This window comes from Acinonyx jubatus, chromosome C1 (assembly GCF_027475565.1).
Source record: "Acinonyx jubatus isolate Ajub_Pintada_27869175 chromosome C1, VMU_Ajub_asm_v1.0, whole genome shotgun sequence".
In the NCBI taxonomy this organism is placed as follows: Eukaryota; Metazoa; Chordata; class Mammalia; order Carnivora; family Felidae; genus Acinonyx; species Acinonyx jubatus.
In genome coordinates this window covers 104884257-104908894 of record NC_069381.1, presented here as the reverse complement: position 1 = coordinate 104908894, position 24638 = coordinate 104884257, and the positions used below count along the sequence as shown (strand labels likewise).

The window sequence follows — 24638 nt, the reverse complement described above, 5'->3', positions numbered from 1 at the left end:
AAGAGATAGAAAACTCTTTGCAACCAAGTGAGAACCACAAGGAGATAATGAGCTAAATGATGCCTTAGATAAATGAATTACATCAAAGATTAATGATGGATGGGATGAGGCATCAAAATAGCTCTGGAACCGGGTTTCTGAACAAGCAAGATTATGGGAGGGAATGGGCTAGACAGAGCGGGGTCTGGGAGTGAGGTCAGGGGAGAAGAATCCATCACTTACATCCTCCTTCTCCCTTGTGCTCCTGAGTCACCCTGCAGCCTCAGGCAAGTCCGTCCCACCTCTGCCTCCATCTCATCCTCAGGAAAGTGGGTGTCATAATGACATCCACATAGCAGAACACTGAAATGGTCTGGGCTCCTGAGAGCAAAAAGTTTCTGAGATGCCAGATCCTGATGACTGCGGGTAAAGAATAGCCTACGACACCAGTCCTAGATGTCCTGGACACATGGTAAGAAAAGGCCAGTGACAGAACAAATGTCCAGCAAACATGTCCCAGTTTCAGCAAGTGGGTGTTTGGTAGTTTTCATGAAGAGACTTTGCCTGAATCCTGACACATAGTAGGAAAAAGATTTTATGCAGAAACATAAAATAATCAGGCTGAACACCCCATAATTACAGAAGTTGATTATCAACTGATGGATAAAGGACAGAGAGGCAAATCTCCCAAGTCTCTGTGCTTTCAAGGAGGGTAATGTTCCAGGCAACGCTTAGTGAAAGCAAGAGTCTGTGAAGGCCCATGAGCAGCTCCACGAGCAGGCATCTCTTCCTGGCCTCATTGCTCTCTCTTGGGATCTGATCTCCTGGGATCTATTCCCAGCATTCTGCATTTAGACACCAAGAGAAGGAAAAGAACATGGCGATCCTTAAAAATTCTCTTCTTGCTTTTTTCCTCTAGGCTCAAAACTTATATGACCTCATTTCTTCTAGCACCCCCACCCCTAAGAGGGAGGGAGGAAGCAAGAGACATTATCTTAATTTCACACACAGACACCCAGGGCCTGGTGAATTTCAGTGACTCACCTAAGATCGAAGATAATACCAATCTCCAAACTGGACCCACAGCAGGAACTCTGCCCCCAGCCCACCAGCTCCCAATGTACCACATGGGCAGCCAGAGGCTACCTAAAAATTAACTGTTCCTGAAAAAGACACATTCTTACCCCCCTAACACTACTATGTGCCAAAAATATCCAAGTGCACAATTCTGGGAGGAAATTTGGTGGGGATAACACAAGGTCATTCTTACTATGTTAAAACATTATTGATACAAATGACTCCAAAATGTTGCTCATAATATAGTACAATCTGCATGATCTATACTCCTAAGACCTGTGTAAGAAGTTATGTCCAAACACATACCCCGTAATCAATATTCATGTATTACAATTCAATGGCATAATGAACCAGGGCAAAAATGAAAAGTTCAGTTCAGAAGACACATGGTTCATCTCCTGGCCTTGAGTACAAGCTCATGCCTAGAAGGTACGTGCAGTAAGGATGATATTTCACCTCCCATGAGAAATACAAAGGGAGCATTTCCTCCCCTCCCATGACTCCACAGGGCACAATGAAGTTCCATTAGGAGCCACAGAGAAGGAAGGAGACTGTGTGCTGCCTGTCTGAGTGGGACATGCTTGAGAACCTCAGCTTGAATTTCCTCAGGGATGTTCCAAGGACTGTCACTGTCAGAAGACAGAGTGAAGGAAAAAACAGAATTGGTTGAGTTTCAGATTTGGTGTACACTAGAGTCACCCCTTGGAAACTCACAACACACAGAAAGCTTTGAGAAGTCCTACTGTACAAGAATAATAAACAGGGGCTACTGGGTGGCTCAGTCAGTTAAGCATCCAACTCTCGATTTCAGTTCAGATTACGGTCTCACAGTTTGTGAGTTTGAGCCCCACGTTGGGCTCTGCACTGACAGCGCAGACCCTGCTTGGGATTCCCTCTCCCTCTTTCTCTGCCTCTCCCCTGCTTGTGTTCTCTCTCTCTCTCTCTCTCTCTCTCTCTCTCTCTTCTCTCTCTCTCTGTCTCTCTCTCTCTCAAAATAAATAAACAAACTTAAAAAATATTTAAAAATAAAATTAAAATTAAAAAATACTTCTAAAAAAAATAATAAATAAATAATGTGTTTCAATTTGCTTAACCCTGAGTTCCTACATTTTGTTAACATTAGAGCCTGAAGCACCTGCACCCCTAGGAAGATCCCATGAAACCAGTACTTTAACTAGAGACCCTCTGTGGAGAATGAGAGAATATCACAATGTTGCTTCCAAGCAAAAGAGAGCTCTCTGGCAACGCTCACATGGCCTGTAATCAGCACGATGATAACCACACACCACCTGGCTCCCTCTCTAAATGCCTGGAACTTGAAATCACTCATTCAAGACCAACCTCTTCTTCTGGAGCATAGAGGAAAAACTGGCACATAAAAAAGGGAGAATCGCAGAAGGCCAATAGGAATGACTGAGCTCTTCTACTTTTGACTTATGGACACCAAAACCAAAATTCACACTGGAAAACAAAACACAAGTTTCAAACAACACATCCTACTACCTTCCAGACCCCAAGATATTATTTCATTAGCTCTAAATTTCCTGATTCCCACATCAAAGAAGCAGAGCACATCTGGCCAACCCAGCAAGTCAGAAACCCATCTCAGCTGCAAACCCAGTTCAGCTATGGGTGACCTCTCACAGAAAACTTAACCTCACCGTGGCCCTGTTTCCACATCAGGAAAGCAGAGGCGGCAGCCCTTCTGTCAGGCTAGCCTGGATAGAGAACAACTAATAAAAAGGAGATTGTAAAACACTTGGCAATGCACTCAGTGTCCTATAAAATCTTAATGATTATAATCAAGCTGTGGCTAGAAGACTGCAAGGTCCACACATGACATTCAGCAGTCACTGTCCTGGTATCTGATAACAGGATGCTCTCGGCCTCAGTGCATCAGCTGCACAAACTGGTCTAGGCTGACTCTGGTTTCTTCACACAAAGTTTTCAGGGGAAAAATATCACAGAAGTCCAGGTGTCTTGGTCTAAGAGCCACCATGTCTCGTGGGAGACAAGATCCTTCCCTCCTTCCAACAAAGACCATGAACTTCTGTGTATTTGTGGCTGAGGCACCGGCCCTCATGAAACTGACACGTGTTGCAGAGGGCTGCCCCACATACAGCACGTGTTTCTTCTAGTTACATGGAGGACACAAGAGCATTAGCTCACCATGAGGAGAAGTGGTAGAAGGAAGATCTTTTATCTTGATATGGTACTTTCCATAACAAAGTATTGCTACCTCCACACAGGCAGCAAAGAATTAAAGGAGTAGTACTGAAGATGATAAAAGAGCATGGGTTTTAGAGTCAGAGAAATCTGGATTCAAATTCCTGCTTTGCCACTTGCCAACTCTTCAACCCTAGAGAAGTCACTTACCATCTCAAATTCTCCATCTCCCCACCTACAAAATGAGAATAGGCGTGCTTACCACACAAGACCAGTTAAGAACGAGAAACAACAGCTACCATCATGTCTGGCTCACAGTGATGATGATGAGAGTGGTGGTAGTGGTGGTGATGGTCACAGAAACACAAAAAGACTCCTCGCCACCATGCCACATAGGCCAAACTCCCTTCACCAAACTGGAGACGGAGGACAGAGGTATTTCTCATCCATCTTTTCACTCTCAGTACCTGGACACAGTAAATTTGATTAGACTAACTGATTATATGATGCTGAGTACAGAAGATCAGGCTAAAATATTTCAGATGCTTGGATTAGAAAGATGAGGCCTCCTCATGAGCCATTGTCTAAGTATGGGCAAAGCCAGTCCACTAACTCAGCCTTGCCTAGGCTGGGGCCCCAGGCACTTTTCCTCACTGCTGCAAATTCTGCTTAGTCAAGTCCTCATCTGAATAATAATAGCAGGAGAAGTTCAGACTGGCTCAGGTGATACTCTTGGAACTGCTTTTAAATTACAGATATGAAACTAGCCCCTTGGTGAAAATAATTTCTTTCTCCAAAACTTTGTTTCAAATCTCCAAAAGAAACCACTGACCAGGGCAGTGTAGAAAGAACTAGGATATTAGTTTTATTGTCACTATTCTTGCCCTCCCCATCCTCACTCCCTTGCCACCAGTACAGTCCCAACCACCCATTCCACACTCCCAGCAAGACTTAAAAAATAAAATAAAATTATGTCCTCCCTCCTATTTCATGGTTCATTATAACTTCTCTCACATGCTCTTAATCTCTCGATGCTCCTAATCTCCCATCGAAAAGTAACTTCTTCCGAACTATTTTAGGGCTACTTTCTGATCATGGCACTTATAGATGGTCTTGTACATGATGCATAAATGCAATTTGTTCATTCTTTCAATCAACAGATACTTCCTGAGTGCGTGCTCTATAACAGGCACTGGGGATTCAGCAGAAAACAAAACAGATAGACAATCTGCTTTCACGGAACCTACATCATACTGTATTCAATTCCTTCCTAAATGAATGGATAGATGGTTGATACTAACATCTCTTCTGTAAGGCCAGACCATGAAAGGACCAAGGAGACACAGCCCTTTATCAAAGAGTGATAAACTCCCCAAAATAGTCCAACTGGTCAACACTTTTCTCAAAATAGACTTTGCTTGTTCCTACTGCCCAGCTTTCCACACACTGCCTAGCATGCATGAAATCCTTGGCCTGCCTGAAATCCACTCATCTTATCCAGAAGGAGAACCATCTTCTCCCAGAAGCCTTCCCAAACTATGTTAGCCAGCAGTGGTACCTTCCTTCTTTAACCCATAGATCATGTGTGGGTTATAACCAGACTTCACAATTCTGTCAAACTCTCTGAATGCCCAGGGTGGGGTCTTCTTTTCATCTAGTTCAGTGCCTTCCATTTTATATAGGTTTTCTTTTTTTTTTTTTTGTAACATTTATTTATTTTTGGCAGACAGAGTGTGAGGCGGGGAGGTACAGAGAGAGAGAGGGAGACACAGAATCTGAAGCAGGCTCCAGGCTCTGAGTTGTCAGCACAGAGGCAGATGTGGGGCTTGAACTCACAGACCACAAAATCATGACCTGAGCCAAAGTCAGACGCTCAACCGACTTAGCCACCCAGATGCCCCTATGTAGGTTTTCAATGAAAGCTTTTGATTAGCTGAGGAGCAAGGTGCTGTGAACATTCATGGGACAGGTAAGGTCATACAAGTACTATTTTAGGGTTTGCATTCAGAGACTTTCAAAGAGTTTTGCACCTTGAAAGCATGATAAAAGGGACCCCCAAATCTGATTCTGAAATCTACTGGCACCAAAAGGAGGGATTACATTAATGCCAGAAAAACTTACTTTTTGCCCTATGAGAACTTGCAATCATTCCCCATTTGCAATACCTATGCAGGTTGTGGTTCACTTCAAAGACTCTATGCTGCTGAAAGCAATTTTTCTTATAATTTGGGAAATGCTTTCAAACAATGCAGTTATAGATGAGGCACTCATGGTACACTCTCTGATCAGAGCTGACAGCCAGCCAGCTGAGAGCCCAGAGCCAGTGGGGCTAGTTAGACAACCAGCATCCACAGCACTCTTCATCTGGAGATAAGGAAAAGCCTCAAAGAAAACTATCTGAAAAGTTCCAATTATACATCTGGCAGAAGAGTTAAAAGGCTAAAATGAATGCTTAGTGTGCAACCACTGTAGTGAATCTTAAGGCTCAAAGAATTTAAGGGCTATTTCATGGCATTGTAATTAATATATATACATATATATATATATATATATATACACATACATTTATTTATATATGTATGTACATATACATATATATGTATATGTATGTATGTATATATAAATCCCCAAGTACCGTGCCAGATGCAATACCAAGTGAGTAAATGAGATGCATTCTTGTCTTCTAGAAGCACTGACACCTAGAAACTCTCCTGTTTCTGCTCTTTTACATCTTAGAATAAAATGTTTGATTCCCTCTATCTCATTCTGCCAGTTACTTTCTCTTTGTTTCATATCTTTTCTCTTGGAATTAAACTTTTGTTCTTAGGGCTCAATGTATTTAATTTTTGCACAGATAACACATTTACATGGTTCAAATATCAAAAAGTATAAGAAAGTATACTGTAAAAAAAAAGACACTTCCCCATCTCTCTCCCTATAGGTAGTTGCTGTTACTAGGTTTTTGTGTGTTCTTTTTTTAAAATATTTTTAATGTTTATTTATTTTTGAGAGAGACAGAACGTGAGTGGGGGAGGGACGGAGAGACAAGGAGACGCCGAATCTGAAGCAGGCTCCAGGCTCTGAGCTGTCAGCACAGAGCTGGACGCGCGGGGCTTGAACCCACAAGCCCTGAGATCATGACCTGAACCAAAGTCGGATGCTTAACCGACTGAGCCACCTAGGCGCCCCTGTGTGTTCTTAGCAGAACATATTTTGCACATCCAAGGAAATACTAATACATAGCCTTATTTTGGGAATTAAACATGTCCTGCGCCAAATCATCAGAGGACAGGGTGGAGTGTCTTTTGGTGAGAATGGCGGTGCCTGGCACCATGCCTGGTGCAGAACAGGGACAGAATGCTTGTGGGCCGGAGAGACAACCACAGGAGGGAAAGAGGGAGAAACAACCACACAGCCAATCTTCTGCGTCACCACGAATGCTAGGAGCTCACTCGGATCATCATTCGAGCCAAAGGGACGAGGACCTTGACTGGTCTCCTCCAAAGTCCCTTCAACCCTTTCCTAGTTACTTGAGTTTTGAGGATGTGGTGGAGCAGTGAAAACTTTTTTCGAAAGCAGAGAAGAGAAAGGAGCAAAGAAAGTCCCCGGAAGAAAGGCATCGGAAGGAAGGCTGCTGGGGCGGAGGGTGAGGCCAACCGCAGGGAAACCTGCGCTCCTCCGAAGCGGGCAGGGACGGCAGAATGAAAGCCACCAAAAATTCTGAACATTGTTCTCCTACTTGTTCCACTTCCATCCTTCCGTCAGGCATAAGGTGGGATTCAGGGGGCTGAAACACCTAAGATTCGGACACAATAGCTCTATCATGACACAGGTGACCATTGAATGTCTGGAGCTGGAGAAAATAATCTAAGGCAGATGGGAGCATGCCATCTGTGCTGACACTGCCCTTTTCCACGTTGGGAGGCTGCGACTCTTACTCTCACAACCCAAATCTTCTACTAAGTGTAAAGCCTCAGCTCCCAATCTGTTTTATGTTATGCCTTACTATCAGAAGCAAAACCTTTCTCAAAAAAAAAAAAAATTTTTTTTTTTAGTTCTTTAGACATAAATCCTCTATCTCATCCCAAAGAGTGACTTACCATTGTATTAGGTACAGATCTAAGTCCAAGAGGGAATGTCACACAGCACTTGACCCCTGAAGAGCTATGGCCCTTCTTTCATATGCCAGCTGTGAGCCTTTTTATAATAGACATCAAGTCTCCACTGCCCAACCAAAGATGCCTGCTTCTTTCCTTCAGTGTTCATCAAATTATTAAAATTAAATTCATTTTTCCCATTCAGTGTGTCCTTTGTTGGATCCCAACACTGTGAAATTGAGGAGCTTCTGGTTAGGATACATAGTTACAGGACAGAGAAAAAAATCACTTGAAATCTGCGACCATTTTAATGCCAAAGAAAGCGAGGAGCCCTCTGCTATTCTGGGTGAGAGTGGGAGTAAACAGAAGGTGGAAGTGCCCTCCCTGGGCACCCATGCCCAGTCACCCTTCCTGGCATGATGTAAGATGAAAGCATCTGCTGACTCTCAGAGGTGTAATTACCACCAGGGTGGGGGTATAATTAAAGTAAGAATAATTTACCTTAAAGAAGATAGAAATTAAGAATTATTAATGATCATAATAATTAGTCCTCTTATATCTAAGAATCACAAATGCTTTACAAGCTGTAATTATCACAGCTCCCCTCTGAGGAAGAGATTCATATCTTACAGCTCCTCACTTAACAGAGGGGTGAAGTGATGGCCATGGGGGAAGGCAGAGAGGGGTGGAGTAATGCCTCCTATCATCTGTCCCACACGTGGTGAAACTAGAAAGAGGCCCCAAGAGGGCTGACTCCCATTATGGTGAATGCTTTCATCCCCAGACCCAGAGAACTCTGTACCAGATCAAGCAGTCATCTCATTCTGACCTGCTGGCCATTTAAACTGCTGCAATGCAATAAAATTATATCATATCAGTAAGGACTTTACTAAACACCTAGTCAAAATAAAAGATACGGCATTGCCTTCAAGGAACTTAAAACCTAATTGAGAAGACAAAAGGAGCCCCGAATAAAATAGAGAAAAAAATCTGCAAATTACACATTAACTAGTGCTAGGTTGTATGATGCTGATTATGCATGCTGTGTAATTTTTTTTTAATTGGAAGATCATTATATGTAAAGGTCAAAGAAGGTTTTGGGAAGAGATGGAACTTGTACAGGACCCCAGAGAAAATACATTAGGTCTTAGACTGGCAAAGGTGGGATCACAGCGGATAGATCAATGAAAAAGAAAAAAACAGTAGGAAAACTTGAAAGGTTTAACACATAATTTTAAGAAAAAAATTCTTCATTGGAGAGGTTTTTAGAGAGTTTAGCAAACAATCTTTTTTTAAAAGCCATCTAAAATCATCCTACTTGGACATTTTCCCGGAGTTCCACATTGTGGCTCATACAGTGTTCTGTAGAAGCTGTTAGGCTTAGGATGACACTTTCTCTGCTTTACCTAAATTTTCACTTTGGAGGTGCTGGGTGGCTCAGTCGGTTGAGTGTCTGGCTTCAGCTCAGGTGATGATCTCACAGTTCGTGGGTTCGGGCCCCACATCAGGCTTTGTGCTGACAACTCAGATCCTGGAGCCTGCTTCAGATTCTGTCTCCCTCTCTTTCTGCCCCTCCCCCACTCATGCTTTGTTGTCTGTCTGTCTGTCTCTCTCTCTCTCTCCCAAAGTTTAATAAACATTAAAAAAATTTTTTTTTTAATTTTCACTTTGGTGGTTTCCCAGGAAAGCCAAGACAGGGCCTGGTCCTGGTAGAATGCCACAGAATGTCAAATCTATTATCTACTTTTTCTGAGTTCTGACAAGAGAAAATGAGATGTGAGCCTTTGACTAGGATATAGACAAAGGAAACCTAATACTTCCTTCATTCTGTTAATCCAGCAGAGCTCCACCCTGAAAGATTTGAGCATGATTGACATAATATTAAAGCATCTGATGGGGCTCCTGGGTGGCTCAGTCAGTTGAGCAACTGGCTCTTGGTTTCAGCTCAGGCAAGGATCTCATGGTCATGGGATTGAGCCCTACTCCCGGCTCCATGCTGACAGCACAGAGCCTGCTTGGGATTCTCTCTCTCCCTCTCTCTCTGCCCCACCCTTCCACATGTGCACATGCTCATTCTCTCCAAATAAATAAATAAACTTAAAAAAAATTTTTTAAGTATCTGAGTGATGAAATTTATTTTCTCTTTAATTCCTCTGTAATGAAGAGCCCAAGTCTCAAAACCAAGTAACAGTACAATACTGTAACTGTGCTCTGGACCCAACAGCATTAACCCTTAATAAAGAAGGACATTCTTGCAAAATGGAGCAGGAGCACTTGGGTCTTCCCAGGCCAGTCAATAGCATTTTCTGACCTCTCAATGCCTTAGTCTCCAATCTTATAAAAGAAAGATAATGAAATTTTTTCTGTCTATAGAAAGAATGGAGATCCTCAGATAATGAAAAACACCATTCTTTTTTGATGAACCATAATGAGAGAATACTGCTACATCTCAAGGATTCCCACTTGGTCTTTAAAAAAAAAAAAAAACCACCAGACTGAACCAATATGTTAGAACTTGATAATTTTCTACATTCTTTGGCATTTACCAACCTTTTAAGGAACTAGAAAACAATGAAAATTATTTCCCTGTCCAAATATCATATCAGAAGCTTCTTTTCAAACGGAATTTTAAAACAATGATATTGTGTTAACTAAAAGAACATTATATAGTAATGAGGGCCACTTCATTAGAGAATATAAATGTGATTTTACAACTTAGCATCTGAATTTACTTAAAATTTTTCTGATGACCGACAAAGAGCAGCAAGAAAAACAGGCTAACTCTCTTAGGTTTTTCAGGTTTTTAAATATTTTGCCTCATGGTGTACTGACTTCAAACAAGAGTGGGTAAGAGAGCCATCACTAGATTAAAGATCCAGCTTCATTCAGAATGGGGGAGGGGCTTTTCTGAAAGCTTTTCTGAAAGCAATTTCAGCCATTTTCTCATGGCTATTCAGAAGCACTTTCCTTTTGGGTTTGCCTCTCTATTGTTTTGCTTGTTCAACCATGATTTTAGAATGATTAACATTTTCCCTTTATTCTCATAGAACCTAATTACTGTCCAGTGTCCTTTTGAGTATATTGACTACAGGAAGGTAATGGAAACACAAATGAATCCCAACACCTGGGTTGAGGTTCCCCAACGGATCACATACTCACAGACAACAGCAGAATCAGACACAAATCAGGGTTTGTCCAGGGAATTCCTTGAAGGACACCCATAAAAAAAGGCTATCCTTCTGTAAGAAATAGAGGTTCTGAGATTATCTGTGGTTACATTGTATACAGTGCTCATGGTGGTTCTACCCTAGAATCCAAAGATTAAGAGAACTGTATAGACCCCTAAATAGAAGGGAAAAAAGAAAACATTAAATTTGCCATCTGATCCCAAGAATTAGTGACAGTTCCAGGAAAATTCCCTAGGTCATAGGCTTCGGTGTTAAAGTCCTTAAGGATGCAAAGTTAAGATACAAAGGATGCAATTGTCTTCTCACCACCTCTCACTTCTACTTTCCTCTTCACCCACCTCTGGGATGGCAGCAAGTGAGAAGAGAAATAAAATTCAACTCTACTGTCATTTGCACCAATCTGCACATAATGTACTAGCCATCAAGATTTAGGTTTTAAATCTTCACTTTAAAGGGCCCTATAGAGTCTCTGCAAAATTCAGAAAACCAACAGTTAGATGTGTTGGACAAAGGAGAAAATAGAAATGCTGAAAGCCATTGAATCATTTAATAGTCTCCATAAACCTATTGTGAAGCAAAGTTTCATAAAGTGTGAAATGTAAGGGTGGAAGTCACTGACAAGCAGGGAAAAATCCAGTTCCTTACAATAAAACAGAGCTGAGATTTGCGAGTGATCGCCAGGGTTGAGAAAGGCCTGACAGATATAATGGGCTAGAATGACCGATTACCTTAATGTGTTTCCAGGAGAAGCAGACTCAAGTGCTTAAGTGTCATAATCATTAGTAACTTAGGCTGAGTAGGATGATTATATCTACAATAATGCATTACACCAGCTCTTTTTCACCAAGGGCTTCGATATGCTAATGAGAAAAGAAATGAGCAAACTTCATTTAGATGTAATATCCTAAGAATGAAATTTCACAGATTTCATATTCTCTTTTTTTTTTAATGTTTTTGAGAGAGAGAGACAGAGTGCCAGTGGGGAAGGGTAGAGAGAGAAGGAGACACAGAATCCAAAGCAGGCTCCAGGTTCTGTGCTGACTGGGGCTCGAACCCATGAACCGTGAGATCATGATGGATACTTACCCGACTGAGCCACCCAAGCGCCCCACAGATTTCATGTTCTTATGAACAATTAATGAAATCATATTTGTAACGTGCCAAAATTGCTTACCAAAGAGGCAATCCCAATCTGTACAGAAATCATCATAAAACCCAAAAATACAAATGCAAACTTTTTCCCACCTGCATTTTTAGAGAAAAAACTAAAACCAATTCTTTACACGGTCTCATCATCCTAGAATTGCTTCAGGCAGAATTATATTATTTGGTTCTCACCAGTTTATGTTAAAGTTTCTGTTTAACCCCATTCTAGAATTAATATCTTTTATAAAGTAAATGCCTAGAGGTTACTACTTTTTTATGAAGTCATAATTAACTAATATTCTAAACATTAATTTCTTCATTTCACTGTTTTATTTAAATTTTAGCACTTTAAAAAATTACAGATTCTGTCAAATATTCTATCCATTCATGTTAGGTGGAATCAGTAGCACCTCAACTATCAGGAGGCACGGTCTGTGAACCTCATGTCAAATAGCTACGTGAGCAAATAGTGAGATAAACAAGTCATTCGTGGAGACAGAGGTGGAGCTGGGCTTGGTTAGGAATGAATCAGGCCATCCCACAGAGTAGGTGTCTCCTTTGCAAGTTGCTCTTCAGGGCACAATTAAATCCCTTATAAAAGGTCCAGCTCCCAGCTGCCCAGTACACTTGTCAGCAGTGTCAGCGAGCGCTCAACTTCCTTTGGTGAAGTGGGTAAGTCCCAGCCAATGGGGTCATATTCTTCTGTACAATTCATTTTCCAGCTGTAGTAGATGCTGGGTGGGGGTGAGGAGGATCTATGTACCAGAAAGGATCAGTATCTTACAGGGATATCAAACTCCCACTAACTCCATGCCATTTTATAGCTGGAGCCATCACTTGAATGGAAACATGGCTCTTCTCCCAAGTCTCTGAATTCTTTTTTTTTTTTATGTTTTATTTATTTTTGAGGGAGAGAGACAGAGTATGAGCTGGGCAGGGGCAGAGAGAGAGGGAGACAGAATCCACAAAGCAGGCTCCAGGCTCTGAGCTGTCAGCACAGAGCCTGACACAGGGCTTGAACCCGTGAACCACGAGATCATGACCTGAGCCAAGGTCAGATGCCCAACCAACTGAGCCACCCAGGTGCCCTCCCCACCAAGTCTCTGAATTCTATAAGTTTGTTTGCATATTAGGGGGTGGAGAGTGGTTCATGTGTGACTCTTATGGGGTTCATCTTTCTAAAAACTGCCATCTCAAGAAGTCACCAATCCTCAGTACTCCTTTTTTATGGTTCTTCTCAATATGGGCCATCTTCATGTAGTTATGACATCTGAAGTATTGGAGTTGAGAAATAATTAAAGAAGCTAGCCAATAACTGAGTATTTGCAACATATCTGAGTTAATACAAATAACATGTACTCTGTTTTCTGCATTGTTATACCTGAATATTATAATGTCACTTTTGCCTAGGAAGAAGTGGTGCTTAATCTTAGAAATAGTGACTTATGAATTATCCTCATAGATCTCATATGTACTACATATGTTGGAAAATAATCCACATTCCCTTTTTATTTTTCTGGTTACCACCTAATATTTTGCTGCCACAATTAGATCTACATGGCTTATATCCACCTTAAGATACTCTCAAATCTTTCTTCACCTTTTGGCTTTCATTTATTCTCTTTATTCAACTTTAGAGGAAGATACTTATGAATAGCAACATATCAAATTTAAAATTCTACACTCAGATCACTATTTGATCTGAAATGTGCTAGGGAGCAGGAAGAAACAGAAGAAAAGGATATGGATAATCCAGATTGACTAGACGATCAAAAGCTGACTACAGAATAGTCTGAAGATAATTCCCTAGCTTCAAATTTCTCAGGATCTGTCTTCCCCTTTCTAAGTACAATACTGAAAAATAAAATGCTTTGAAAGCCCAGGTTGAAAATAACTACTGTTAGGACACCTGGGTGGTTCAGTCAGTTAAGCATCTGACTCTTGATTTTGGCTCTGGTCATAATCTCAGGTTGGTGAGATCAAGTCCCATGTAGGGCTCTGTGCTGACAGTGTGGAACCTGTTTGGGGTTCTCTCTCTCCCTCTCTCTGTGCCCCTCCCTCACTTACGGTTCTCTCTCTCTCTCTCTCTCTCTCTCTCTCTCTCTCTCTCAAAATCAAAAGAAAGAAATAAAAGAAAAGAAAAGAAATTACTGTTGTAAATTTAGGGCTCTGACTGAAACAGCATGGATGAAACCTTCCCGAGATGGGAAACAGAGTTTTAATTCTGAATCCTACTTTATTCTTCTAGATTTACTTGAACTTGAAGGAAGGGGAAAAAATGTCTCCACTTCTGAAAAGCATCTTGGATATCACTGAAATTTTCAATCAATATGCCTTACATGATTGTGATGGGGCAGCACTAAGCAAGAAAGACCTGAAGAACCTCCTTGAAAGGGAATTTGGAGATGTCCTTCGGGTAAGAAATAACAAGAAAAGGAAATCTATTGATTTAGAGTTATAAAATTTCTTCTCAGGAGAGATCATAGCAAAGAATGGTGACTTTGTATCCATTTTATACCATCACAGCTCTACACTACAGTCTTCATCTCTGAGTCTGAAGGCACTTAACAGGCATTGTAGTCTTAGTACTTAAAGAAGTTGCTAACAAGTATTTATTTCATGTACTTGATGGCAACGTCAATGTGAATGAACATTGGAAATTATCACCAAAGATGTCAGATCAAACTAAATTTGAAAGGAATTTAAATTTACTTCCAAAGTTTAATAATTAAAATCAGTGTCTTCTCTAGTAAAATGGTGTTAACATAAACGTTTTGTTCTGTTTACAAACATGGGATAAAAATCTATCAAGGGTACTATTTCAGACATAAATGGCTGCTGTAAAACTTCAAAATTTTTCGTTGTTATTTCTCTCTTGAGGATGAGTTCATATTCACCCAGCTAAAAAGAACTTGAGTTCTTTTGATCAGCATTAAATTACAAGTTACAAAAATTTCCAACAAATGTATGCTTTAAAATGAAGTGTTCACATTTTACGTAGCGACAAGACTTGAAACACACTGGATGTTTTTCCAATTGCTTTCAATGTCTTCTGAGTGTCAGCATATCACAAAATATTCATTGTGTGTATGACTTAAAGTTTACTATTTGTAAATAGTACATTGTAAAATTTTTGTTTTCATTTTTTCATAGAGGCCACATGACCCTGAGACAGTAGATCTGATCCTGGAACTTCTGGATCGCGACTGTAACGGGCTCGTCGATTTCAATGAATTCCTCCTGTTCGTTTTCAAGGTGGCTCAAGCTTGTTATTACGCTCTCAGCCAGGTTTCCGGGCTGGATGAGAAGGGGGTCAGGTGTGAGGGAAAGAAGAACCCGTTACAAGATCCCAGACAAGAAGACCAGAGATTTGAGCCCCGGGACAGACAACTGGAAGAACACAGGCAGAAAAGGCAGGAACTGGAGAGGGAGCTCGCAGAGGAAGACAAGCAGCGGCTGCAGAGGCGACAACCGGAAGAGCGCCTGGAGGAGGAAGAGCAGCTGAAGAGGCGCAAGGGTCGGGAGCCTGAGGAATTTCCTGACCGAAAGCAAAGGCAAGAGAGGCGAGAGCAGCGCGAGCTCCGGGAAGAAGAGGCGCAGTTGCAAAGGCAGAAGCGGGAGCAGGAGGAGCCGCGGTTGCAGCAGGAGCTGAGGCGCGAGGAGCAGGAGAGACGCGAGCAGATAGAGAGGCGCGAGCAGCAGCTTAGGCGCGGGGAGCCGCGCTTAGAGCAGGAGCTGAGGCGCGAGCAAGAGAGGCGCGAGCAGCAGGAGAGACGCGAGCAGGAACTGAGGCGCGAGCAGAGGCTGAGGCGAGAGCAGCAGCTTAGGCGCGGGGAGCCGCGCTTAGAGCAGGAGCTAAGGCGCGAGCAAGAGAGGCGCGAGCAGCAGGAGAGACGCGAGCAGGAACTGAGGAGCGAGGAGTTGCTCTTTGAACAGGAGCTGAGGCGCGAACAGAAGAGGCGTGAGCAGGAGCTGAGACGCGAGCAGAGGCTGAGGCGTGAGGAGCCGCGCTTAGAGCAGGAGTTGAGGCGCGAGCAGGAGAGACGCGAGCAAGAGCTGAGGCGCGAGGAGTTGCTCTTTGAACAGGAGCTGAGGCGCGAGCAGGAGAGACGCGAGCAAGAGCTGAGGCGCGAGGAGTTGCCCTTTGAACAGGAGCTGAGGCGCGAGCAGGAGCTGAGACGCGAGCAGCGGCTGAGGCGCGAGGAGCCGCGCTTGGAGCAGGAACTCAGGCGCGAGCAGGAGGAGAGGCGTGAGCAGGAGGAAAGACGCGAGCAGGAGGAAAGGCGCGAGCAGGAGCTCAGGCGCGAGCAGGAGGAGAGGCGCGAGCAGGAGCTGAGGCGCGAGGAGCCCCGCGTGGAGCAGGAGCTCAGGCGCGAGCAAGAGCTCAGGCGCGAGCAGGAGGAGAGGCGCGAGCAGGAGCTGAGGCGCGAGGAGCCGCGCTTGGAGCAGGAGCTGAGGCGCGAGCAGCGGCTGAGGCGAGAGGAGACGCGCTTGAAGCAGGAGCTCAGGTGCGAGCGAGAGCTCAGGCGCGAGCGAGAGCTCAGGCGCGAGCAGGAGGAGAGGCGCGACCAGGAGCTGAGGCGCGAGCAGGAGGAGCCGCGCTTGGAGCAGGAGCTGAGGCGCGAGCAGCGGCTGAGGCGAGAGGAGACGCGCTTGGAGCAGGAGCTGAGGCGCGAGCAGGAGGAGAGGCGCGAGCAGGAGCTGAGGCGCGAGCAGCAGGACAGACGCGAGCAGGAGCTGAGGCGGGAGCAGGAGGAGAGGCTCCAGCAGGAGCTGAGGCACGAGCAGCAGCCTGCTGAGGAGGAGGTGGAGGCCCGTGAGCGGGGCAAGAGCCGCACCTCAAGGTGGCAGTGGCAGCTAGAAAGCGAGGCCGACGCCCGTCAGAGCAAGGTCTACTCCAGGCCCCGCAGGCAGGAGCAGCAGAGGCAACGCCAGGAACGCGAAGAGAAGAGACAGCGCCTGGAGCTCGAGCGGCAACTGCGGGAGGAGGACGCCGAGTGGCCAAGCCGGTCCGGGTCCCTCCGGGAGGAGCGCGAGCAGCGGCTGCTCCGAGAGGAGCAGGCACGCCTGCAGGAGGAGGAAGAGCAGCGCCGAGACTTCAAATGGCAGTGGCAGGCGGAGGAAGAGAGCGAGAGGCGCCGCCAGAGGTTCTCCGCCCGGCCCCAGTTGCGGGAGCAGCAGGAGAGGCAGCTGAGGGCGGAGGAACTGCAGGATGGGGAACTGCTGCGTGAGGAGGAAGAGCAGCGCCGCCAACGACTCGAGAGGGAGCGGGAGCAGCAGATCCTCGAGGAGGAGAAGCAGCTCCGATTGGAGCAGAGCCTCCAAGAGGATCAGGAGAGGAAGCTACGCCGGGAGGAGCAGCGCCGTGACCAAAAATGGAGGTGGCAACCAGAAGAGGAAAGCCAGAGACGCCGCCACACAGTCTACGCCAAGCCAACTCAACGAGAGCCGCTGAGGGAGGAAGAGCAGCTGCAGCGAGAGGAACTCAAGACGAGGAGGCGCCAGGAGCTGGAGAGACAATACCGGGAGGAAGAGCCGCTGAGGGAGGAAGAGCAGCTACTAAGAGATCGGAGGCGCCAGCAGCGCGGCAGGCAGTATCTGGAAGAGGAAGAGCTGCAGCGCCTGGACAGAAAGAGGCAATTCCAGGATGAGGATCAGAGCCGCGATCTGAAATGGCAGTGGCAACCAGAAAAAGAAAATGAAGTTCGTAATCACAGGGTTTACTCCAAACGCAAAGTGAACGAAGAAAGGATCCGGCAATTCGAAGATTCCCAGGTTCGAGATAGACCATTCCGGCAGAATCGGTGGCTCCTGCAGGATGAACGGGATGAGGAGAGAGCGCGAGACAAAGAGAGGACCCGGCAGCAGCGCGACATGCAATTCCCAGCTGAGGAACTGCTGGAGCAAGAAGAGCAAAAGGAAGCCAAAAGGCGAGACAGGAAGTTCGGCGAGGAGGAACAGCAGCAGCGCCGCCGGGAACGTGAGCAACAGCTTCGCCAGGAGCGCGACAGAAGGTTCCGTGAGGAGGAACAGCTCCTGCAGGAAAGGGAAGAACAGCTGCGCCGCCGGGAGCGCGACAGAAAGTTCCGCGAGGAGGAACAGCTCCTGCAAGAAAGGGAAGAACAGCTGCGCCGCCGGGAGCGCGACAGAAAGTTCCACGAGGAGGAACAGCTCCTGCAAGAAAGGGAAGAACAGCTGCGCCGCCGGGAGCCCGACAGAAAGTTCCGCGAGGAGGAACAGCTCCTGCAGGAAAGGGAAGAACAACTGCGCCGCCAGGAGCGCGACAGAAACTTCCCCGAGGAGGAATTGCTGCGCCGCCAGGAGCGCGACAGAAAGTTCCGCGAGGAGGAAGAGCTGCGCCGCCAGGAGCGCGACAGAAAGTTCCGTGAGGAAGAACAGCTCCTGCAGGAAAGGGAAGAACAGCTGCGCCGCCAGGAGCGCGACAGAAACTTCCCCGAGGAGGAATTGCTGCGCCGCCAGGAGCGCGACAGAAAGTTCCGCGAGGAGGAAGAGCTGCGCCGCCAGGAGCGCGACAGAAAGTTCCGTGAGGAAGAACAGCTCCTGCAGGAAAGGGAAGAACAGCTGCGCCGCCAGGAGCGTGACAAAAAGTTCCGCGAGGAGGAATTGATGCGCCGCCAGGAGCGCGACAGAAACTTCCGTGAGGAGGAACAGCTCCTGCAGGAAAGGGAAGAACAGCTGCGCCGCCAGGAGCGCGACAGAAAGTTCCGTGAGGAGGAACAGCTCCTGCAGGAAAGGGAACAGCTGCGTCGCCAGGAGCGCGACAGAAAGTTCCGCGAGGAGGAAGAGCTGCGCCGCCAAGAGAGCGACAGAAAGTTCCGTGAGGAAGAACAGCTCCTGCAGGAAAGGGAAGAACAGCTGCGCCGCCAAGAGCGCTACAGAAAGTTCCGCGAGGAGGAAGAGCTGCGCCGCCAGGAGCGCGACAGAAAGTTCCGCGAGGAGGAAGAGCTGCGCCGCCAGGAGCGCGACAGAAAGTTCCGTGAGGAAGAACAGCTCCTGCAGGAAAGGGAAGAACAGCTGCGCCGCCAGGAGCGTGACAAAAAGTTCCGCGAGGAGGAATTGATGCGCCGCCAGGAGCGCGACAGAAACTTCCGTGAGGAGGAACAGCTCCTGCAGGAAAGGGAAGAACAGCTGCGCCGCCAGGAGCGCGACAGAAAGTTCCGTGAGGAGGAACAGCTCCTGCAGGAAAGGGAACAGCTGCGTCGCCAGGAGCGCGACAGAAAGTTCCGCGAGGAGGAAGAGCTGCGCCGCCAAGAGAGCGACAGAAAGTTCCGTGAGGAAGAACAGCTCCTGCAGGAAAGGGAAGAACAGCTGCGCCGCCAAGAGCGCTACAGAAAGTTCCGCGAGGAGGAAGAGCTGCGCCGCCAGGAGCGCGACAGAAAGTTCCGTGAAGAGGAACCGTTCCCACAGGAAAGGGAACAGCTGCGTCGCCAGGAGCGCGACAGAAAGTTCCGTGAGGAGGAACAGCTCCGGCAGGAAAGGGAAGAAGAGCTGCGCCTCCAGGAGCGCGACAGAAAGTTCCTCGAGGAGGAAGACTTGCGCCGCCAGGAACGCGACAGAAAGTTCCGGGAGGGGGAACAGAGGCTGCGCCGCCGCCGAGGACTAGATGGTACCCTCTCTCAGGAGGAGCAACTGAAGGGTGCTGAGCAAGAGCAAGAGCAGAGCGTCCAGCAGGAGAGAGAAGAAAAGCGACACCGACAGGAGCAGGACAGGCAGTTCCTCGAGGAAGAAGAGCAACTGCCACGCGAAGAGCAGGAAGAGCTGAGGCGCCGGCAGGAGCGAGGCCAGCAGTACCGCGTGGAGGAGCAGTTTGCCAGGGAGAAGAGGCGCCGTCAGGAACAAGAACTTCGGCAAGAAGAGCAAAGACGCCGCCAGCGGGAGGAGGAACGAAGGCACCGCGGGCAAGTCTGGGAAGACGGAGACAGGGGCCGTCGGCAGACTCTGGAGCCAGGCAAGAGTCAGTTTGCCAGTGTCCCGGTGCGCTCCAGCCCTCTCTATGAATATATCCAAGAGCAGAGATCTCAGTACCGCCCTTAAGAGATGCTGCCAATATCCTGACACCTGCCAAAGCTTCCAGCAAAGGAAAAAGAAACACTGGATACCAAATGACTCAAATGTTTCTGGTTGTGGGAGAACTCTCTGATGTTCCAAAATCTTTTTTTTCCAAAATCTTAAACTACACTCATTTCATGTACCTTGTACTCTTGCCTTTTATTCTTCCTCAAGTAGTTCTTTACTGCAGGGTGTCTTTGCTCTTTGGTGCAGATGTGGTGTGCAATTTTTAAAAATCTAAATCATTTAATTTGTTTAAGGAGTTTTGTTTCGGGAACGTTTATTGCTTTCGAATAACAAGAATAACAATGATTTAAGATTCAAAAGAATTGGGTCTGTTTTTTTCAATGGTTGATTCATCTTATGGAGAGTTTAGATATTTTTTATGTTCCAGTTGGCATTTTTTTTCTTGAGCCTAAATTACACTAATATTTACCTCCAAATAGACTCTCATTTTTTGGCATAATTAACACAGATTCTGCAAGGGGGCTGAATTTTTACAAGCCTTGAATACCGAAGGGCAGGGGAGGAGGAGGGAGTGACTTCTACAGAAAAATTCCCTGTGAAATCAGCCCCTAACTGGAAGAAATCTGAAGATTTAGCTTCAAAACCTAGAATTTGAATTTGATTTTTTTCATACTTGATAAGCACTTAAAATCTCCTGAGCCAAAAGCAAGGTATTTCCCAAAAAACTCCAGAGCTCAAAATTTAAAACTGTCTACTGTAGTCTGTAGTGTTCAGTTCTTTTCCCCCAATCTTTGATGAATTTGAGAATATTCCTACCTTTGTTCATTTTAACTGAGAGAGAACCTGCTCAAGATCCTGTAAACATCTATTTCACTCTAGAGTCAAAAGGAGATCAAAGCATTTTCGGGGAAGGAAAGGGAAAAATTTGTGAACAGAAGGGCAAGTTCCCAGAAGCCCTTAGATGAGACCCATCAGCTCACAATCCTTTGAGACCTATTGATACTACCTTGGAGACATTCTTGTTGAAATGATTGGACTGTGTAAAAAATAAATGTTTGGCAAACAATTATTTTCGTCTGTTTTGATTATGCATCAAATCATGATATCTACTGGTCTGTAACTGATATAAGTTCCCACTAAGAAGTATTTGGCTACTATTATCCATGTCTAAATAGGAAAAAGGGAGGAGAAAAACTATTTTCCCCAACCATTTTTCCCTATTAGGTTGAACCCTATGTTATTTCCATCCCCAAGCTATACAATTCTCTTTCCAAAGGCTTTTATTCTTGACCCCACAGCTTTCTGTGTCCTTTCTTGCAGTCATGACATTATTATTTGTATAATATCATGGACTAGTGTTTGTTAATATTTCCTTCTAAGGCTACAGCAGCTTCTTGGTTTCTGATGTCTGATAAGCCAATAGTAACAAATGGCCTGAAAGTCCAGCTCAGTATTATAGAAATTGTAGATGACCTGTTGATTTAAGCAACATAATCCATGAGGTGACTTAGAAGATGCTTATACCAATCAGGCCAAAGTATCAAATTGTTATCTAATAATCCAAATACCTCTGTATCACCTGCTGAAGTCTGTATTTAGTATCCATACCTTAGTAACTAGGAATAAGTCCAAGAAGGCCCTGATCCAGGATAGAACCATTTCTAATTGTGAGGGTCATGGATGAGAAGATGTTCTAAGTTATAGACACTTAACATTTTTGATCAATGGTACAAACAATAAAGCTAAGCCTGCAGCTCCTGAGAATTGTTCTGGTAAAGCAACATTTTCTGCAAGGAACACCAGCCTTTGTCTCACTTTAACACAAATAGCAGAAGCCCACCAAGGATAGAACCTGGGAATCCCCTGACGCTACCTTGAAACTTCATCTCTTTCAAATGATTTCTAACTGCAAAACTGTTTTCCCCTTAAGGTAAGTATAAGCTATTCTTTATTTAAGGATCTTCACGGGGCGCCTGGGTGGCTCAATCAGTTGGGTGTCAGACTTTGGCTCTGGTCATGATCTCACAGTTCATGGGTTCAAGCCCCACATCAGACTCTGTGCTAACAGCTCAGAGACTAGAGTCTGCTTTGGATTTTGTGTCTCCCTCTCTCTCTGCCCCTTCCCTGTTCTCTCTCTCTCTCCCTCTCTCTCTCAAAAATAAACATTTAAAAAAATGTTTTTTAAGGATCTTCACAGAAACCCTGGAAAAGTCTTACTGGTTTTCCCCAGGATCCTCTCAATGGGCACTCATCTCAGAGCCTCCTTATAAATGTCAGCCCCAGGATACTCCTGAAATATACACTCATCATCTAAGCAAGAGTTCAACTATAATAAAAACAATCAAATCCCTTCAGACTTCTTGTAGCACTTTACAAGATGAGGAAAGAGGTTCCAAAGAAGAAAGTACTGTTTCATCAGCTATAATAACATGTAGTTTAAAAAAAAAAAAAAAAACAGCCAGTTCATGCCCTATGGCTCCTTTTTTAGTTGCTGGCAAGCCAGTCTTCCTACTCCACCTGGATAATGCACATGTATAGACAGAACCTTGAGGCTGTTGGGCAACTGGCTGCCTAACTGTAAACTGGGAGCTCTATTAACATTACCTTGGCTGATGGGGTGCCTGGGTGGCTCAAGTCAGTTGGGCATCCGACTTCAGCTTAGGTCATGATCTCATAGTTCATGAGTTCAAGCCCCATCTTGGGCTCTGTGCTGACAGCTCAGAGCCTGGAACCTGCTCTGTATTCTTTGTCCCTCTCTCTCTCTGCCCCTCCCCAGCTGAGGCTCTGTCTCTCCCTCAAAAATAAATAAAAACATTTAAAAGAACAACAACAACAAAAACATTACCTTAGCTGCTGCTGGGGAATGGGGTTGACAGTTTAATACATATGCTCTGTGATGAAAAAGCTAATTTCCATGTTATGTGCTGAATTATGTCCCCTCTATGGGTTTATATGTTGAAGTCCTAACCCTCAACATGTTAGAATGTAATCGTATTTGGATATACAGTATTTGAATAGGCAATTAAATTGAAATGAGGTCATTAGGTGGGCCCTAATCTGATATGAATGATGTCCTTATAAGAGGAAATTTGGACACAAACACAGAGGGAAGATAATCTGAGAACACAGGAAGAAAATGGCTGTCTACAAGCCAAGGATAGAGATCCTTGGAACAGATCCTTCCCTCACGGCCCTCAGAGGAAATGAACCCTCCCAACACCTTCATCTTATACTTCTAATGTCCAGAACGGTAAGAAAACAAATTTATGTTGGTTAAACCACCCAGTCTGGGCATTTTGTTATGATAGCACTAGCAAACTAACACAATGTAAGGTGAGGTTATATTGCTAGGGTAACATATCTGTATTGTAATTATAATGATCTTTATCTTTTGACATTGTACAAGCAGATCCTGTTTCCTTAAAGACACTACTGTGGTTCGTTTTGTTTTGTTTTTTAATTTTATTTTAGAGAGAGTGCAAGTGGGGGAGAAGCAGAGAGAGAGGGAGAGAGAGAATCTCAATCATGTTGCATGCCCAGCACAGAGCCCAATACAGGGCTGAATCCCGTGACCCTGGGATCATGACCTGAGCCAAAACCAAGAGTTGAACACTCAACCAACTGAGCCACCTACGCACCCCTCAAAGGCACTATTTTATTAAATCTGCCATAGTTGCTATGGTGCAGTGGAAACAATGCTACAAGGAATCAGGTTCATTCGTTCATTCAGCAAATATTGAGTTCTTGCTATGTGCAAAGCTTTCTAAGGCAATGTGCATACAGTAGCAAAATAGTCCTTCTCACCTGTTCCTTCATTTAACTGTCTATGTGTCCTTGTGCAAGCCACTTAAGCTTTCTGGGCCTTATTTCATGTTTCAAACTATTAGGTTGAAATATCCATCACCAAGGTTATTCCTAGGACTGAAAAAAAATTACTTTAATTCTAACGTTCACTTTGTTCGACTAAAAGTCTAAAAGCAACGCAAATAATGTCTCACCCCAGCCTCTACTTTGAGCTAAGAAAAAGCAGGAAAAAGAACTGATGGTGATCATCAGAGCCTAGTTCCAGCTTCAAAGATCTTTCCTTTCTAGACAATCAGATCTGAACTTCCTTCCCTCTATCATCCCTGTTCCTCTCAAAAGTGCTTTCCTTTCATCCCAGGTTTATTCACTGAGGGAGAAGACCCTAAGCGTACCCCACTTTCTATGATCCTAGAACCGCACATATACATTTAATTACTCCCATATGTTTCAGAGGAGAAAACGAAGTCCTGAAACTTGGTTTCACTCAAAGTAAAAGTCAGTGGCCATTATTTAAGTATGAACCCATCTCTGCTTGATCTTCTGCACTAATTACATATTGCTACTATTTTCATTCAGTCATAGTAATTAGTCTGTTGAGCAAGTGTGCTGGTAATATAAGCCACTGAAGATTATGATCTATGTAATATGTAATAAGCACGCTTCCCTTGTTAAAGAGCTGACAGTCACATGCAATAACCTGAAATTAATGCAAAACATAGATTTCTGAGTAGGTTATTTTCTGAACCCTCAGGACATCTATGGCAAATATTCAAATTACAAAAACTTTTAAAACTTTGATTTCTATTTGTCATCACTCCGCTAAAAATGGGTGTGGCATTTTCTGCAAGATAAAGTTTAAGATCTTCAGTTTGGAATGTAAGGCCCTCCACATTCTAGAGATAATATACCTTTTAACTCTGGCCCCCTCAATATCCCTTGAACCTACTATGTTGTTAAAAGCAGACTAGCCTAGGGGCACCTGGGTGGCTCAGTCGTTGAGCATCCAATTTGGGCTCAGGTCATGGCCTCACAGCTCAGGAGTTCAAGTCTCACATAGAGCTGGCTGCTGTCAGCACAGAGCCTGCTTTGGATCTTCTGCCCCCCTCTCTCTATGCCCCTTCCCCACTCTACACTCTCTCTCCCA

The 24638-nt window shown here is 44.9% G+C and overlaps 1 protein-coding gene across 1 annotated transcript; it reads left to right on the top strand.

Moving 5' to 3' along the window:
* The first annotated feature begins 12244 nt into the window (after window positions 1-12244).
* TCHH (trichohyalin) lies at window positions 12245-20756 on the top strand. Its single transcript, XM_053214819.1, has 3 exons — window positions 12245-12325; window positions 13902-14069; window positions 14807-20756. The coding sequence occupies exons 2-3, from the start codon at window positions 13932-13934 to the stop codon at window positions 19706-19708; spliced, it is 5040 nt and encodes a 1679-aa protein (XP_053070794.1). The 5' UTR covers window positions 12245-12325; window positions 13902-13931; the 3' UTR covers window positions 19709-20756.
* The last annotated feature ends 3882 nt before the right edge of the window (window positions 20757-24638 follow it).

What these genes read in the sequence shown, in the direction of transcription:
- TCHH (XM_053214819.1), top strand. Translation starts at nt 13,932, where the DNA reads ATGTCTCCACTTCTGAAAAGCATCTTGGATATCACTGAAATTTTCAAT. An exon ending in AATTTGGAGATGTCCTTCGG is followed by an intron (nt 14,070 to 14,806) that starts GTAAGAAATAAC and finishes ATTTTTTCATAG; the next exon opens with AGGCCACATGACCCTGAGAC.